This window comes from Fusarium odoratissimum (assembly GCF_000260195.1).
Source record: "Fusarium odoratissimum NRRL 54006 unplaced genomic scaffold supercont1.16, whole genome shotgun sequence".
NCBI lineage: Eukaryota > Fungi > Ascomycota > Sordariomycetes > Hypocreales > Nectriaceae > Fusarium > Fusarium odoratissimum.
In genome coordinates, this window is record NW_022158702.1 from 591142 (window position 1) to 608922 (window position 17781).

The 17781-nt window shown below is 47.8% G+C and overlaps 9 protein-coding genes across 9 annotated transcripts; 3 read left to right on the forward strand and 6 right to left on the reverse strand.

The window, feature by feature from the left end:
- Positions 1-176: 176 nt before the first annotated feature.
- FOIG_09801 (uncharacterized protein) lies at positions 177-1315 on the reverse strand (the record flags this gene model as incomplete). Its single annotated transcript, XM_031210090.1, has 3 exons — positions 177-342; positions 393-1116; positions 1277-1315. 2 exons carry the CDS (start codon positions 1313-1315, stop codon positions 496-498), a joined length of 660 nt encoding a protein of 219 aa, XP_031060341.1. The 3' UTR covers positions 177-342; positions 393-495.
- Positions 1316-2257: 942 nt separating this feature from the next.
- FOIG_09802 (uncharacterized protein) lies at positions 2258-3430 on the forward strand (the record flags this gene model as incomplete). Its single annotated transcript, XM_031210091.1, has 2 exons — positions 2258-2742; positions 2788-3430. 2 exons carry the CDS (start codon positions 2258-2260, stop codon positions 3428-3430), a joined length of 1128 nt encoding a protein of 375 aa, XP_031060342.1.
- A 1628-nt stretch (positions 3431-5058) lies between these two features.
- Positions 5059-7248, reverse strand: FOIG_09803 (uncharacterized protein; the record flags this gene model as incomplete). The annotated part of the gene is made up of 9 exons (XM_031210092.1): positions 7055-7248; positions 6779-6997; positions 6676-6726; positions 6531-6627; positions 6290-6478; positions 6121-6241; positions 5826-6071; positions 5552-5767; positions 5059-5503 (listed from the first exon to the last, which is right to left on the reverse strand). The coding sequence occupies exons 1-9, from the start codon at positions 7205-7207 to the stop codon at positions 5059-5061; spliced, it is 1737 nt and encodes a 578-aa protein (XP_031060343.1). The 5' UTR covers positions 7208-7248.
- Positions 7249-7972: 724 nt separating this feature from the next.
- Positions 7973-9099, reverse strand: FOIG_09804 (uncharacterized protein; the record flags this gene model as incomplete). The annotated part of the gene is made up of 1 exon (XM_031210093.1): positions 7973-9099. The coding sequence occupies one exon, from the start codon at positions 9097-9099 to the stop codon at positions 8101-8103; it is 999 nt and encodes a 332-aa protein (XP_031060344.1). The 3' UTR covers positions 7973-8100.
- Positions 9100-9851: 752 nt separating this feature from the next.
- Positions 9852-10358, reverse strand: FOIG_09805 (uncharacterized protein; the record flags this gene model as incomplete). The annotated part of the gene is made up of 1 exon (XM_031210094.1): positions 9852-10358. One exon carries the CDS (start codon positions 10356-10358, stop codon positions 9852-9854), a length of 507 nt encoding a protein of 168 aa, XP_031060345.1.
- An 875-nt stretch (positions 10359-11233) lies between these two features.
- FOIG_09806 (uncharacterized protein) lies at positions 11234-11957 on the forward strand (the record flags this gene model as incomplete). The annotated part of the gene is made up of 3 exons (XM_031210095.1): positions 11234-11314; positions 11370-11462; positions 11676-11957. The coding sequence occupies 3 exons, from the start codon at positions 11234-11236 to the stop codon at positions 11955-11957; spliced, it is 456 nt and encodes a 151-aa protein (XP_031060346.1).
- Positions 11958-12759: 802 nt separating this feature from the next.
- FOIG_09807 (uncharacterized protein) lies at positions 12760-14081 on the reverse strand (the record flags this gene model as incomplete). Its single annotated transcript, XM_031210096.1, has 2 exons — positions 12760-13484; positions 13547-14081. The coding sequence occupies 2 exons, from the start codon at positions 14079-14081 to the stop codon at positions 12814-12816; spliced, it is 1206 nt and encodes a 401-aa protein (XP_031060347.1). The 3' UTR covers positions 12760-12813.
- An 894-nt stretch (positions 14082-14975) lies between these two features.
- FOIG_09808 (uncharacterized protein) lies at positions 14976-15452 on the reverse strand (the record flags this gene model as incomplete). The annotated part of the gene is made up of 2 exons (XM_031210097.1): positions 14976-15191; positions 15273-15452. 2 exons carry the CDS (start codon positions 15450-15452, stop codon positions 14976-14978), a joined length of 396 nt encoding a protein of 131 aa, XP_031060348.1.
- Positions 15453-16165: 713 nt separating this feature from the next.
- FOIG_09809 (uncharacterized protein) lies at positions 16166-17609 on the forward strand (the record flags this gene model as incomplete). The annotated part of the gene is made up of 2 exons (XM_031210098.1): positions 16166-16226; positions 17458-17609. 2 exons carry the CDS (start codon positions 16166-16168, stop codon positions 17607-17609), a joined length of 213 nt encoding a protein of 70 aa, XP_031060349.1.
- Positions 17610-17781: the final 172 nt, after the last annotated feature.

Sequence of the window (17781 nt, forward strand, 5' to 3'; positions counted from 1 at the left end):
CATGGCAGATATCGACTTTGGATATTGTTTTCAACCAGGGATCCGTTTTGTTTTTAAAAGAACAATTATGACTATAAGAATAACCATCCTAGTGTCACCTTGGCGATCTGAGTTGAGTAGAGAACTCTTGTAGCTGCAAAAAGCTCTTTTCTTCAGCAGGACGGCCCGTAGGGCTCGGGACCTCCAAGCCGAAGCTGAGCATCTGCTTTATTAGCATCCCCAGCATCATGGCGGTACACTCCGTGTGACAGCCACCGTCACTGCTCCAGAACGAATCGAGTAGCCCGTAAAGATTGTCCAGGAACCTTTGCGTGAGACTCTGTCTGCGTTGTTCTAGTGAGTCTGCACAGCTGTCAGTCATGCGCCCCGAGCACTTCATTGTTGTAACTTGCCCAAAATGGTACTAGGGAGTGGTAGGTCTGTTCGTATCGGCCTGGCGGTCAATTTAAGAATTGAATAAACAATAGAGTTGAACAACTCGGTCTTCTCAAAGACTCAACTGATGAACAGTCGAGATATATTCGCCTGGTAATCAGATCCTTCTATCTCATCTTCCTGGATGACAGAGGCGATCCAGTTCTCAGCAAACATCTCCACCATCTCATGGCACATGTAGTAGTCAACAAGTATAGTCATCTCCGTCAATAGACTAAGCTCCATGGTCTTTGGGACACGTCTATGGTGCCCATGCATAATGTCTAGTAAGATGAGCAGCGCTTCGGCGCTATACTCAAAAGTCTTGGCTTCAAAGCGCCCATACTTGTTGCGACAGCTCTCTTTGAATGGACCATCGATCATCGCCTTGAAGACGGGTGACGCAAGCATCAAGTGCGCTGATGAAACGCGGTAGCACAGTTCGACATTTTGCCCGTGCTCGTAAAATGGTTTCAGGTTCTTCAGATCACCACGGCTCTGTATCGAAGATGTAACGTCCTTGAACTCCTCTGAAGCAGGTCGTTCGAGCTCTTTTTGGTCAACTTGCTCTTTATGCTCGCCTTTCTCGTCCTCATTCTCTTCCTCGGTGGCATCCGGATCAGCGGCTTCAGGCAAAGGTTCTGGGTGGCTGCGGAAATTGGACTTTCGGAGAATGATATCTGTCTCCTTTAGGAGCGAAGACTAGTAGTGAAGGCTTCATTCCTGTTGATACCGCCAGTGGCTGTTGGCTCGATTAGGCATTAATGGTAAGGATCAAACTTGCTTCGGGCATCACTTATCGCGTATCGCATCTCAATCGTGGCACTATCGTTATCGTTTATCAGCTTATCTTATCTCTCACACCAACATTCTTCTCAAACTTTAGGGTAGCATCAGTCATTGACAAGACAACGCACTGTCGCCTTTATATTGATAAAAGAACCTTTAAATAGGAAATAGCAGGCTCTTTGGTCGTAGGTAATAGACTGTAGTAAATTCTGATTACACTACTTCCAATACTAGCAGTCATATAATTAAATATCTTACGAGGTAAAGACAGCAAAGTAGAACAAAGTGTACCTAGTCGTATCCTTCCAAGAAATATAATTTTGCGAACAAACTTCAGAGAATGACTAGAAGGCCAGAGACGCTCCAGCACTGGGCCCTTCTTCTCTGCATACTTTTAATAAATGTGATGCATGGATGGCTACGCGGCGTGAAAATCCTTGGCATTGCTCCAGCATGCCAGATCAGCATCTCAGCTATGACTGAGATGAACAAATTGCCGTAAGTGGCTTGCATATCCCCCAAGCCCGCCATCTTATGTCCTAGTAAGACAGTGCCTCAATTTGAAACGATCATCACGTGTCTTTAGCCATTGGAATGGTTCTCCTTGTCTGCTCAATGGTGGCTGACTGAACCCAGTAAATGCAACATTTCAACGATTCGCTGTACTCAAAAGCACTCCCCCCTCACTTTAACATACCCATGCTGATGCTACCAAATGGCGATACTGTTCCGCATTCTGCAAGGTCACCGGACTATCAGAAGAAGCATCCAGGATGAGGTTGAAAACTAGCGATATCCCGCAGCGACTAGTGGTAAGCTAAAGGCGCTTCAGCTGGCTCTAGTGCTCGGACCGCTATGGCAGGTAACCCAAACGGGACAAGATCCCCCTGAAGGGAGTAATAGTTTCAGCTTAGTGACGTTCTATTGAGGCATGATGATAAGAGGAGAAAAGAAAGGAAAATTGAAAATGAATGGGTATTTATGCAATTCAGCTGCAGTTCATCTTCCCCAGCTCTTTTCTTTTCATTTTATTCATTTACAGCCAGAATTCACAATGGTCTACGTAACCTCTACCAAGCATCCCAAGGGACTCCGTCTCCTCTCCCTCGATGGCGGTGGCGTCCGAGGCATCATGGGTCTCGTTATCCTCAGAGAGCTCATGCTTCGCGTCCAGAAGAAGAAAGGTTTGGACAAGATTCCCTTACCAGCTGATTACTTCGAGCTCGCTGGCGGTACCAGCACAGGCGGTATCATGGGTATCATGCTCTTTCGTCTTCGCATGAGCGTTGATGACACCATTAAGGAATATGACAGAATCGCCAAGACGATCTTCAGTCCTAAGATCTACGGCTGGGATATTAGCTGGATCCCTGGTTCATCGTACCTCAACAACAGCAAGGCTTTAGTTCAGGACAGCAGATTTGATGCTGGATCTATGAGTAAGGCTATTGACGAAGTTGTTGAGAAATTTGGCCTTGATGAAAATGACAAAAAGCTGAAGGGCAACGCACCTCTTCAGCACGAAGGTGGTGCACGGATGTAAGTATCTCTCCGCCTTTATAATACGTCGCTGACATCAGACAGGTTCTGCTGTACTACTGCCCAGAACAGAGCTGAGTCTATGTTGATGCGAACCTACAAGGACAAGACCATCTACACCAAGTCCAAAGTCAACGATGCTCTACTCAAACACGGTGACAAGCTCACCATCAGCATCGCAGCACGCGCAACATCTGCTGCTCCAACCTTCTTCCCCGAAGTGAAGTTTCCAGAGGATAAGCCTGAGTTGGTGTTCTGGGACGGTGGCCTTCTTAACAACAACCCCATCGACCAGCTCTGGTACACACGCTTTGAGCTCGTTGACCCCAAAGACCCTTCACCGCCGATCTCATGCGTTATCAGCCTCGGTACTGGCTACGTCAGCCCAGGAAAGGCAAAGCAGTCTTGGATCAAGGTTGTTGGAGTAGCGTCCAAGGTCATGGACTTTGCTACCAACACCAACGCTAAGGGCAAGGACTTTTCACGACACATGACGCATCTGAATGAGAGAGATGAGCACAAGGATACCAAGTATATTCGTTTTAACCCATTCTTGAAGGAGGAGATTGGCCTTGATGAGTACCTGAGGATGGACGACCTCAAGCTGATTGCGCAGAAGACCATGGATGATCCTAACCCTACAAACCAGTTTTGGATCAACCAAGCTGTGGATGCTATTTGCGCATGAGATAGAATCAAATGGGATGAACAAAAGGATTTTTGGGCTGTGGATAATCTTGCATCGATAAGCTGTTATTTGCGCGAAGTGAAGTACTAATGGAGCAAATGTATGGCACACGTACATTGACATCACCATTCTGTGTGATTCAAATGTCTAGAGGGCCACATAAGTAACGCAGTTGAGATTTAGAATAACAATAATGGGGAAAGATCTACGCTCTGGTTGCTATGTAGCTGAAAGCGATCATACCAAACGGTATATGTCGGTCTCAGAACAGACCCCCCATAAAAGTGAAATGAAAACGTGATTGGCGTCAACAAGTTCGAGGGTCAAAATGTGAGAATGAGAATGTTATTAAGGCTGTCCCTCAATGTTATCTAGACAAACTCCTGCCCAATATTCAGAGGGGACCAGTTTCCACATCATCGAAGCCAGTATGGTCGAGGGCTGATGCCAGCGATTTTAGATTTGAATAGTTCTCAATACGAAGGATGAGTTGATTATTTGGTCCGTACAGATAAAAACTATCCCCTGCTTGGAAAAGAACCTCCCCGTTTCCCTGCTCGAAGGCAAAGAGTGGCTTGGCCTTGCCTTTGATGCCAGCCGCTCCAAGGATATTAGCAATCTTCCCATTCTCTTGCCACTCGTGGCCGCAAACACGTTCGAAATCATTTGTCCATCCGGTTGGTGCGTCTACCTACTCGACGATTTAGCTTTATAAGAGAATGATTGGGGAGGGGGGGAATGAAACGGATATCAGTGTTGGTGAAGAGTCTGTCGCCCTCGTATTTCATCAAATCGTTGTTATCCATGATTGATATGAAAAGAGTTGCGTTGTGGTGGTAATTAAGATGAGAAGATGAGTGAAAAAAGTGAAAAGAAGATGAGGACATATGGTGTAGATATAGGCAACACCCCCTCGAAAAGCCATTGACGTCAGACAAAAGTGATAGTCAACTCTTGGTTGAAACTACAACTGCAATGCTCTCAGAAAGGTTAGGATGTTCTGTCCAAGCAGAGATGAGATGAAGTCTTAGCATGAACCGTCTAATCACGTTGAAATTTGCCGTCGCCGCACACATATTGTTTCAGCATCTTTCGGAAACAGTCCAATCATTTCAATGAACTCGAGCTGCAATCAAAGATCAGCCATGTTTCAATAAAGATTTCTGGCTTGGAATATAATATACCTGTGCGCTTCTGATAATATCGCAACTCAAAAGATCTGCCGATCGGACGGGGCACCTATGCTGGCAGAAAATCCAGCCTAGTCCTATTTGAAATGGGTACTTAGAGACGTAAATGCGCTCTGTGCCTGTTTGCCCGAAGAAAAATGGTTCTTCAGCCCATTTTCCCTTCATTTGTTTCCATGCTAGCTTGAATCATCAGTGGTGGCCGTTTATTGGGACTTAAGTGGTTGGCAAGACCATACAATATATAGGACCGACACTTCAGTTATGGGAGGCTGTGCTACACTGGATACAGTTAACATCTTGGTTTGACTAAAAGTGTATATATAACAAGGCATTATACTAATGGGTTATTTAGATGCATCTTGCGTTCTTGACGAGATATTGATAGCCGGTAAGCATGACAAAGAACAATCTTCTGATTTCCTCATCACATCTATTCCTTCAAATATCTTCTCTCAATACCTCTGCACATTCCTCAATCATCTTCTGCGCCCCCGCAAGCTCAATGTACTTCTTGGCCTGCTCCTCCGTGGCATCTATAGCAGTGATATCATCCATCTCAGCGACACCACCTTCGACACGCGTCTCAAGAAGCTTCCAAGTCCAGTTACCATCGTCATCCTCCGTCCACTCCGGTAGACCGTCACCGACATTAAATCGGTAGTATTTCTTGGCCATGGGCCTTGGAGCAAAGGCATTGATAAGCGAACGGAAGAGCAGGTTTGTGATTTCGCTGTTCGTCGCAATGCTAGCGACGGACTCGGTGAAGCCTTTGAGGTTGCGGACATCTCCGACGGCTTTTGCTGCTGCGATACCTGTTCCGATACTCAGAAAGCAGTTGGTAGACCGGGCTGGACCGAAGACGGACAGGACCTCGTTCCAGAGCCTATACACATTAGCATACAGGGTCGCGTTTGTAGAGCCAAAGACTTACCATCCCATTGGGTTATTAGCTTGGAGGCCACCGTCGAGGAACTTGTAGCCGCCAACTTCGAGGGGTGCGAAGTACATCGGTGCGGCTGAAGTTGCCCGTGCGGCCTCCCAAAGCTTGATTCCCGGTAACTCGGACTTCTCAAGCGGGTTCTCGTATGAGCGAAACAGTACGGGAGCTTGGTTATTCGCACCCTCCTGTCGCGTAGCCATCACGAAGCTGTAAGGCTTCACGTTAACCTCCAATACCGAGTGACGAGAACCAGGACAATACGTACACCTTGCAAGTCTTGGCAGATTCCTCATCAAGGAGCAGAACCTGATCTGGATCCTGACCAAGTTGCTCTTGGACGAGTTGCTTAATACACTTCTCAAGCTCACTTGCGTCCCACTTGGAGCCTGATTTGACTAAGCTGACAGTTGTCCAGCGAGATGTGGGGAAGACAGTTCCCATGAACTTCTTGTATTGCTTGAGAGCATCCTCAATGGTCATTTGCAGACGACCAAGCATGATGGCGATGAATCTGAAGACTGTTAGTGAATGATACCGAGTGACTGATAGACCTTGCGTACCCTCCTGTGCTGGTTCCTCCGATCATGTCAAAGACTTCACAGGGCTTCTTTCCAGGTGCAACCTTTTTCATGATAGCGTCTAGATGCATGAGTGCCGCGACACCTCGAACACCACCGCCATCTATAGAGATTTAGCAACTGGTTAATGCGCGGACCAAGGAGGACTTACCAAGAGAAAGAACACGAAGGGGCTTCTCGCTAGCAGATGTAAGCATTTCAGCGCGGAAAAGCAGATCAGAGGGAGGCGCAGAGATCTGCATCGAGTTTGGTAGGATGGTGCTGTTGACTTCATCAAAGACTTCCTGGATGCTGAGGACCGTTTGTTTGGTCTGTCCATACTGGAGAGCCTTTCTGGGCACTGTAGTGGTTTATGAGTAGGATACCTCAAGTAAAGATCTGGATGAACGCACCTGGGGCGCCAATGTCAAGCACGAGATAACCAGTGCGGGCCTTGATCTGCCACGCCTGAAATCGGGCACAGAGGCGGACAGCAATGACATTTCCCTCCTGTGGACGGGTCAGTCAAGTGATTGTGATCAACTGGAATGCACTTACCTCCAGAAGTCGGAAGATATCATGATCCTTTCCGAACTCAACACCTTCTTCCTGTAATTAAGTCAGTACCTTCAGACGATTGTCTTTTGACCGGTGTACTAACCCATCCATAATCCTTTGACAGGAAGCGATTCCTGTGGCTCACCCAAACGAGCTGGATTCCATCTTTGACTCGTGGCTCTTCAGAGTACTTGGTCTTCAGGATAGCAATCTCAAACCAAGTCCAGTTACCAGCAAGAGGATCATCACTGAAGCCTTGATCACGAGACTTGGCGACCAGTTTCATGCAATGAATCCTTTGGATGGTGTCGGTATCTAATGGCTACACATCAGTTAGCTACTGTCACTAAGAGATAGTATAGAGGATCTGGGATCTCACCTGAGTATGGAACCAGATCTTGTTAACAATGTCTGGGCCCTCAGCTGTGAGCTCTTTCTTCTTGTGGCATGGGATCGTGTAAGTGCCCTCTGTGAAGTCACTGGTATCATTGGGGAGAACAGGAAATTCTTCGAGTTCAGAGGCGGTCAGCATGTTGGTAGTTGTCGAAATAGTGTTGAGTTTGAGAGTTGTTTTGAGAATGAGTAGATGAGAGCAGTGAATGGGTTGGGCTTGATCTTATACCAGTAGCTGGTCTCTGTGGAAACGTAGGACAAGTGGCAATGTTGACCGACAATGCAGCCAAACCAATATCACGTCTTCCAGTGTCAATGGCTTCTGAGTCTATTCCCTATTTCGACCCGCATTTGTGGCGGGCTGGAATAACAACTATTGATCCGTGCATTCAGCTTTTGCGTGAACAGGCGCTAAACCGTCTGGGTCGGTTGCAAGCGAAGGCCTAGAATAAACTAAAGCTAGCGATGTCTCCATCCCTGATCACGAAAACAACATGCGGACTCTTTGTCAATCGCATCATAAAGCATTCATAAATCTCCAAATCAGAAGATAACCATCTAATACTGGCGCTGTTGATACACTAACGATAACGACCAGTTTCAAAGTCCCCAATCGAGCTCCAGGGAGAGTCTCTCGTGGAGTACCATTTCTTTCTTGGCAAAGATTAGGCGAGCTCTCAGACGAGGACCCTTGTGTTCTGGACCACCTCAGCCTACTGCAGAGCCCTGTAAATATTGTCTATAGTGGGGTAAACTGGACTGCTTTTAGGTGGCAAGAGTAAGAAAGGCTTTATGCCGCGATTCGATAGTGAATTTTGTCCTGCCGGGTAGCACTGCAATTTCATATCGAACCACTTGGTTTTTCGAAGGTCTCGCTGTAAGGTGGGTGATTGGTGATATGATATGAGCTAATTCATGGCTTTTACAGAAAGACTTTAAGCCCCTGCGAGAAGGCCATTGATTATGGGCAATAACAGCTACAAACATTAGGTTCCATCATAACGGACCTGCTTGATCATCAAGCGTCCTTCCCTAAGACGTCTCCTGGAGACCCAAGGTCTCCAAAGTAAGCTCCCAGGTTCTGTTCTCCTTCTCTGAAACATAGATATAATCCTTATGCCCCATCATACCTGGGATCAATGGCTGCGGCATGGATGGTCGACAGTTCTCAAGATACTTCCCGCCCTTTCCCTCCCACTCCTTGCCAACTGCTGCCAGAACCGTAGTCGCAGCACCTTGCTCGGGGCTTTTCATGAAATTGATCGTCGATGGGTTCTCCTTCATGTCCCTGTGCACCGCCTCAGGTAGATGCTTCTGGAGGTTTGATGCGATTCCACCGGGCATGACGCTAGTAGCGTGGAGACCCTTTGGGCCGTAAACACGGTCGATGTAGTTGGACATGTAGATCTGGGCGAGTTTGCTTTGGCCGTAGGCTTTGAAAGGATTGTAAGCGTCGGGGGCTTTGAGCTGGAAGTCGTCGTAGATGACCTCTGAGGCGTGGTGGCCTGAGGAAGACACGTTGACAAGGCGTGAGTTGAACTCGGGCGTTGAGCCTTTGAGGAGGGCGTCTTTGAGTAGCCAGAAGAGGAGGAAATGGCCGAGATAGTTGGTAGCTAGTTGTTGCTCGAAACCATCCTTGGTCTCGATGCGGGTAGGTGTTGCCATGATGGCGGCGTTGTTGATGAGGACATTGAGTGTAGGCGATTTCTCCAGGAACTCAGCGGCGCATGCACGAACGGAGGACATGTCGGATGTATCAAGACGTATCAAGTCAACTTGACCTGGCTTCAAGAAAGAAGAGCACGCAGCCTTGCCCTTTTCTAGATCACGCACAGCGAGGAAAACACGGGCGCCGGTAGCAGCAATAGCACGGCCAACCTCAACGCCAATCCCCGCCGAGGTACCAGTGATCAAAAACACCTTATCTGTCAAAGCGCCCTCAAGATCCTCATCGCGCACGATTTGAAGGGCTGTCGGACGAGCATCGCCAGGGCCAGAGGTATTCTTGTGAGCGTCTGCGTAGCGAGACATAATTTGTAAGCTTGAGATAAAGTGACGACGGTTGATAAATGAGAGTGAGGCAATGCAATGAACTTGGCTGAACATTGAAAGATTGTATTGGAAAGAGAATGAGGTCGCCCGAAAGCCACCTATACAGAAGTTGAACCTCGTCTGGCTTGCATCTAAGCGTCATAAGAATCGGGCTTAACCCGGATTTATGGGCGCTAACTCCGTTTGAGATCAAACGCGACAGTGAATCACAGAAATAGGCAAAGAAATAGCCAGTAGCAGTAATACGGATGTATAAGACACTAGAGATGATCGGTTCTTAGAAATTGACTACAGAGTCTGGCGAATGAGATGACCTATGTATAAACTATTGAGGAAGTAATGATGAATCCATATCAAATGCCAATTCCTCCAAGAAGACGTAATTGACATTGTCTCGGGGGCTTTTTCTAATCAGCCCAGTGATCGATGCACAAAGTAATTCACAGACTCATGCATGTTCCTGACATTTCGCCGACGACTTGGACCATCATCTATCCAGTACTTATCCACCAAGCTAGACTGATCAAAAGCCGCTACAAAGCAAACTTCATCAATGAACCTGTCGTTTGCCAAAGTACATGCTTTTCTGATGTTCTCTGATAGATTGGTGATATGCGAGTTGACGGACTCGCCGAAACGAAGCTCGGTGTTCGTATCGACAGTAAGACGGAAGAGTAAAGCCTGAAGATCTATTGGCGCTGCCCAGCCGGAACTTTCTGTTGGAAGACTTTTCATCGTATGCTGAATGTGTACTTTTTGTTATCCAAGATCGGAAACTTGACTCCTTGTGAAGGCCAGAGGATATCACAGGAATGTTCCCAGCTCGGTCCATCAACTGCAAAAATACCATTTCCAAGCAACGGTCGAAACGTATTGCTCCGTCTCCCACCCAAGCCAGAGTCTTTGAACCACGTCAAGAGTACAGTCTGAATGTTTCTCGGATCATTGACAGAAACATCATGATTTCCAAGAGTGTAGTGCTCAAACGCCCCAGCATGTCTCACCTTCCCATACCGCTTCATTATTGTCTCAAGAAACTTCTTCTCCTTATCTGCCTTGATAGCAGCGAGGAAGAAATCGACGGCGAAGGGATATTTGTTGGGCATGCGCGGAGCACGCTGACAGCTTTGGGTCTTACGTTTAGCGTCGTACCGGAGATGAGACCAGTAGGAGTTGGCAATACTGAAGGCTATGCAGGACCCAGCGGCCCAGAGAGCGAGGACGAGGAGGGAGTTCATGTTTGGTGCTGGCGGTTGAACACAGGCTTTGGATATCGCTGGCTGGTGACTTCATTATGGCTGTACTAGTTGATGAAGTGGAAAACTCTTATACGATCAATTCAATTGTCTCTATTCTATACTCGGATCTATCGTCTTAATATGCCAATTGAACTGTGCGCGACAGTTGTTGTTCAATTGGGTAATATTCCATTGAGCGTTCTACGGAGTATTACCGTGTTAGGAGATGTGGTTCGGGGCTGCATCATGCACCAGAGTTAGCCCGATTGGCTAACCAGGACTTGGCTTGATGTAAGCGTAAAACCCGCTGACAGAGAAGCTCATGCACAGAACAGTTGTTCATGTAAATGAGCTTACCGAACATCGCCCGACTCGAAATCGTGTAACAGCAGAACCCATCCTTTCTACAAAATCCCCAGCCCTCGTCTAGCAGCATGGTCCAAACTCCCCTTCAGCCTCACATTTCTCAGCGGCCGCCAAGTGCATTAGAGCCATGTCTTGTAATTGGACGGGCTGTTACCTTTCTGGCTATGCCTCTGAGACATGAAGCTCTGGTTGCTGGTCATGTCGGCTTGTTTCCTAATCCGGCAATTGCCCAAAAGCCTCAAGTTGCACCGCATTGGACACTATGATCAGTGGGGGCTGAAACAATCGAAATAAACTATCAGATGACAATTTAGTGTAAGCAATGCGAATTTCTATTCGAGTATCAGCGGGATTCTGAAGGAGTAGTGAGAGGCTTGGAAGCTGACAGTTCAGATAGTGGTGCGGCAACAGGAAGTATAAAACACTAGAGGCATCTTCTCCACCAACGTCATTGTTCACGGCTCAGAAAACAAACTGTCACCATGCCACTTGTGTTAACTCCAATGAAAATGGAAGCCTGGCTTCGACTCAACGGCAAGTCCTCCAGAGGATTGTTGGCCATATATGGTAGCAGCGTTCTGGGCGTACTGGTACGTCAACCAATAACCATGAGTTTAGAAGACCACATAAACTAACCCACGATAGCTCACCTTATACTGGACCGGTCTCGTAATCTACCATATCTACTTCTATTCACTGGCGTCCTACCTCAGCCCCCTCCTAGCAACATCTACCCCAGTGCGTGCCTGGCTCCTCGTAATGTACTTAGAGGCCATCGTGATCCATTCTGGGAAGATATGGAGAATTATTCGATCAACACGCGGTCGCATCCATCTCGCCATTGATGAAGGGCAAAAGAAATACGGTGGCTTATAACCCCAATCTACTCAGCTACTGCACCTGAAGGGCCTGTGTTTAAGTCAACCTTTCCTCCCATATCTCACATCACAGAAGGATATTTACGGTCACGCTGTTGGAAAGAAACAGAACGGCGCGGAGTTTAGCAGATTGTGTATTGGGAGTGATCGAGATCCGCAAAACCATAGGAACATGAAGCAGAGCCTTACTGCGGCCTTTTTTAATAAGACATTGAAGATTATTGCGAATGTTGTTGATGTGTTTGCTGATGAGATTGGCGAGCTTGGTGAGCCCAAGTTGAATGGGTTGAATATGACCAAGTGGTATGCGATTGAGATGCTTGCGTTTGATATTCTCCGAGAGATGGCATTTTAAGATCGTTTCAGGTGTATTAGCAGCCTCTGCGCAACAGTTTTGATACCCCTAAGCTGTCGTCAGCGAGGGCGTTCGTATCTATCCACTTGAATGTCAAGGCTTCTTAAGGATCTTTCCATGAACCGATATCGATAACCATTGGGCTCCTCAAGGCGTAAGTCAAATTGCGCCAGACATCTAACGCTAGCTAGCTAACGGGGCATACAGACCGAGGTCTACACAAGTGCTTACATGGTTACTCACAACGAGAAATACTTTTCGGATCCTTACCAATTTGATCTCAAGTGATGGCTTGATCCGTATAGTCACCTTGGGGGCCAGAGGTTGTCTTAGACCAAAGTACGTGCACCGTTCTTGACAGTGATTTACAGTCTGTTGGCTGCTGCTTTCACAGCTTTACAACGATTGAAGTGAACCAGATCTTTACCAAAATGGTGTTCAAGTATAGCCGGGAATCGGTTAGTGCAGATATTGACTGGTTGGGTGAATGCCGCTATCACGTCATGTGGTGGAAGCCGGATCTGTATGTTCAATTTCGGGAGAGGTCCGATCTGGAACGGGAGATAGCAAAACAAGCAAATAGGGAGCGGCATGGTAACACTGAATGTGATGATCTGGGTAGTTTGCTCTCGCTGTATGTAGAATGACCATACGTTACTTGTTGGGGGTTGCCTTGTCAGGTTGTAAAAGGCAATGTTGCATGCTTGTGATTGAGACTTCCCTTTGGATAACTTCCGAATATGATACTCTCGAGCGTTAAAAGGACTAACTTTCCACGCCATCCTTGATAAATAGTTCATAGTCTGTCTAAATTGTCTCGTCTTTTCAGGTCTTGGATTCTTTCTATCCAGCTTGTCTATGGCTCATCAACAACCTTGAACAACGCCTCTCTAATTCTCCCCAAAAGTGCAATGACCTGCTGCTTTACACTCTTTAGCATTATAAGCTGAGCGTGTCTCCCTTCAATTGCTGGACTTCTCTCAATATCATCCACCAGCGCCTTGATCTTCCGTAGCTGCACCACCGTAAGGAGTTGCAACATACTCCCCCATTCTTCAGTCTGGTCCACTTCATACTCACCCACCAGCAGCTGCTGCTCTACACTGGTGCCCTCCCTCATGTACCAGAGAATCTTCTTGTTGAGCATGATAAGCTTATCGCAGATCATGGTAAGAAACAGCATGGCGTCTGGGTCGGTGTAGCAGCTCTTGCAGCGGATTACCTGGGTGCACTGGATGCATGATTGCTTTTGAAAAGAGAGCGCAACATCGGCTTTGCAGGGCCTCATGTCGTGCATGCGAGTTTCAAGCTCCTCGAGCAGTGAGTTCATGACCTTGAGACATCGGCTGGCACAGGTACTGTTGCTGACATTGATGGGATGGCTGAGCATGCGTGTAGCTGTCGAGGCTGTTGAAGTGCGAGAATCCAAGAAACCGAAAGCGTCGGGCTGTGTGCTGCGCGGTGAAGGAATACCAGGTATACTATACGGTGACCAGTGAAAATCTGGCAAGGAATTGGACTCTGGCACTAATTTTGCAAAGAGAAAGCTTAGCAACTTGCCATTTATCGTGAGAGAGAAAGGAACTTACGGTCAAAAGTGGAGGGGTCCAAATCAAAGAATACGAATTCATCTCCCGAAGTGTTGCTGCTCATGGCCGCATCTTCTAGGAGCGTTGCATCCGTCGGATGCGAGATATCGCTCGCCAAAGGATCAACAGACGAATTGCTACCGTTTTCATCGCCGCTATTTCCCCCCTGCACCGAAACGCTAGGGGAGTTTCTGCTGTTGACGACGACGGTGCTCTGCATAGCATCCGATTCGGACTGCTGCTCAGGTGATGTCGACTGCGCGGCAGCATCATTCTGTCGGGCCGTCCGCTTGCGGTCCTTGCGCCGCACGTTGCTTCCAAAAAGCTGAGTATAAGTACACTCTGTAGAACATGCCTTGCAGCGCTCACAGCCCGTCTTGCGCCCCGTGCAGCGAAGCTTCTTCTGGCGGCACTGGTCGCACGCCGTGTGCTGTAGGACGTTGTTGCCCAGGGCACTGAATGCAGCGCCGTCTGCTCGCTCGACGAAGGTGGGCCCTGCGTTTGCGGAATGGTTGAACTGGAGAGTGCCAAACATGTTGAATATGTGGCCCTTTCTATATAAGATGGGCCTCCCCGCGCGTATGAGTCACTAAGCTGCGCTGCTTAAAATGGCGAGGATTGACGATACGGATAGGCTGCAGCTGCCACCTTCAGCCAATTATTCGTCTGTATATATAAGTTGTATGAATCTCGGCAGTTGCTGAGAGGTAGTATGCCAACAGCGATTTCACTTTAGCCGCAGATTGGAGATTCGCTGCGGCTAGAGATTTGCTGGGGGTGATGTTCTCCTTGAGGGTTGTCTAATCCTCTTTTAAGGTCAGAAGGGTCTCAAATGCCGCTTCACGACACATGCAGGCGAGTTATGTGGGTTGCTGGCTATTAAAACATTTTGGGGGCGTCGGGTCAGCATGCATTCTCACCTCATCCTTCAGCCCCCCTCGGCGTTGAAACTGCCGGGTGCACAAGACTAGTTCTCCCCACGGGGCGCACGCCATTCATTACCTTAGCATAATATTGGTTTTTGACTGCCCTTTACAGCCACTGTGCTACCTGTTTTGCTGAGAGATGCGTCTGCCTATGGGCTGTATCTTGACGGCTTCCGAAAATCAACAATAAGCCGACCGTGCATAATCGTAAGCCGTGTTAAGGCCAGCCTACTGCACAGAGTTGAGCCAGCCCTTTGGAGCCTCTCCTACGAAGCCTGCTCGTCAAAGGTCAATTTCTGGTGTTCACGTTATTCGTTGTTTACCCTGTAAACACTATGATGTTCTTAGAGATGAAGAATTAATCCAGGTCGACGTTTAAATCTGGTCGAACCTCACCTAAGAGTAACAGACTAACAGATACTTTCAGCCCTAGTCCGGATCACAATCTGCATATAGTATGACAAAGTATACAGCGAGATATATACACGCGATATTGTACAACCTTACCAATGAAGTGCCGTACGCTGGCCAATCCCTATCCCCCTTATCGCCCGGCCAAGCCGGGGATGACCTCGTGCAGATCCATCCACCCCTGTAACCCCTGCTAAGCACGGAGGGCCGGGGTGCATATAAGCTTCTCCAGCGGCACTGTTTCTCAGCGGATAATCATCCCAGGCTTTGGTATCGATACACAGTCTGGGGTCCTTCCAAAAGCGTAGCTATCAGTAACAAACTCTCTTGGCGGACAACGTTCGCGAACGGTTGCTTATGTGACTGCATAAGAGTCACAGTGTACTTACCTTGCAGCCGCATATGCAATGGCGGGGAATGTTTCCAGGATAAGAGAAGTCGATGTCTTGGCACATTAATTCGGTTGGGAGTTGCGATTCAAATGCCTCAAAGCGAAATGGGGGTCGCTGCTCGTACTTATGGCCACAGGTTGCAATTTTCGTATCTCGCATGATGCTTCGAGGCGCCATTATCAAGATACGAAGCGGCTCAACGTTGCACTGGAATATTGTCACGGCCAATGCGCGCTTACTTATTCAAACTTTGTTCCATTACAACCTTGAAGATGACTTCATGACTTTTGAGCAGTGAGGTGGCGTTTATCGTTATCTCCCTCAAACTTACGCAAATGATGCCAAACTAGCATGTCCGTGTTCACATACTACCTATTAATATCTACCGAGGCTCACGGCATCTGACTCAGATGAACCAACGGACTATTATCCCGCCTCTATGATGGAATCTTATGTGGGGAATTTGGTATCGTAAGCCTGATTAATGTATTTCCGGGAAACAGCCCCCAGAGAATAAGAAGCCACGAACTTGAGATATTTGTGATTTCAAAGACGACAGCAAGCTGCTTACCTAGTGACACCCGTTCTGGGACGATAGCCCCGCCGCGTAAATACTCGGCGATCTCGTAAGCTCATGTGTAACCCCGACGATGCAATGGTCGTGTAGAGTCAAAATGGAGTGTAAGAAGATACTGACAGATTAGGTAGCTAGGTAGTCAGAGTCCAGGCGGGGCACAGATGATAGCGGAAGCAATAGACCCCTATTCACACAGAAGATACGTTCAAGTAAGTCCTGCAGAGGCCGCTTACGTATGCGCACAAGCAGAAGGACTCCGGCTGCATCAATAACGCAACGGGCCGTTCCTCGTGGGAGAGAATTATTCCGTAAAATGTTCTTTTCCTCCGGCGAGCAAGTCGGGTCAATCCCCGACCGACCTCTGCCTTGGGGGTGTAAGCGCTAGGTTTGTGGCTGCAATCTTGCGGCATTTCTGAATCTGATGCTGTGATATCAGTGGTCCGAATCGGGAAACTCGATTCGAGAGAACGTAATCGAAGCCCTGGATGAGGGGAGCGTATTATTTATAGAAGAGGTCGCTCTGTTTTCCATATCAGGTAATTGCCCGTCTCAGTACAGTTCTAGAAATACAGTCAATGAATGACTTCTATAAAAGAAAAAGTTTATTATATAATCATAACTTACAACCAATCATTTATCTCAAGCGACAACTCCCATTAAGCTTATCTTCTCAAATCCAAGCATCGACATTGCACCTACATGAGTTGGTCTGGTAGGTCTCGCGCCCATTGACGTTCTAGAACCCGCCAGCGGGGACCGGGGTGTCCTCCCCCGCCTGAGACCCATCCTTGAATGGCCACGGAACGATATCGTGGCTGTGTGTAGCTCATCTGTCGACTCTGCCCGCTAGTCAATCGTGTTACACAAACTCCCCGACACTGTCAAGGCGTACGGCAACCCCGAAGGCCCAGCCAATGACTTCAATATCGATCTCAGGGTCGTCTCTCTCAATGTTGCTAAGCACTGCAGAACGGGATAAAGGTGGTTGTGGAGGGGCCATTGGGCGCCACGTTGACGGAGAGTGAAGAGCTAACGGTTCTAGCTGCTAGCAAAGGGCGTCCAGACTGATGTTGGCCATCAAGGCAGAGCTTATCCTCTTATCAAGTCAAGGAGATTATTGATAAGGCGACCATTGGCAGAGTTCCTCGCTCTCTTGCGATAGGCTGCACCCTCCAGCTTCAGCCGCAGATGGATTCCAAAAGCGGCTGTCTCCGTATCGGAGCTGAATGCTAAATTCAGATGTTCGGTCTTGAACATAACAGTTATTATGACTGCCTGGCAATAAGTGAATACCTGATAACGCCATGACCATGACATTGTTGACCACCATCAACGGGACGTCCCAAAACTCGATGGAGAAGTCGCCATCATTACTGGTAATTATAGACATAGATTTTATTTCATAACACAAGCAACTCGCCTTGAATTCTACAGGCTGCGCTTCAGGAATTGGATGGACGGCAGTCAGATTTATAGCTACCACTGAACCAGCCAGATGCCAATACGACACCCTCGCCACCAGAGGGAGAACCAGCGTTGCCAAGTTCCTTCGCTACGATGTAGCTTGATGGACAGATCTACGCAACGCTTTTGAACAGGCTGTAGCGGAAGCGGGTCGTATTGATCTCGCCACTTCCAACGCTGGTGTATCTGAACAATACGACTACTTTTCAGATAAGTCTGATGAGTGGGGAAAGTTGCTTGAACCTGCCTTTGGCGTCACTGATGTCAACTTCCAGGCTGTTGTAGTTTTGTGAAACTGGCAGTTAGCCAGATGCGAAAGCAGAGACAGGCTGTCGATAGAACAACGGGACGCATCGTCATCACAAGTAGTGCAACTGCTCATGCACCGGAACATGATCTACCAGTGTATGGCGCCTCCAAACTTTCAGTGAATCCACATCCTCCGTTGGCTAAAAATGAAAACTC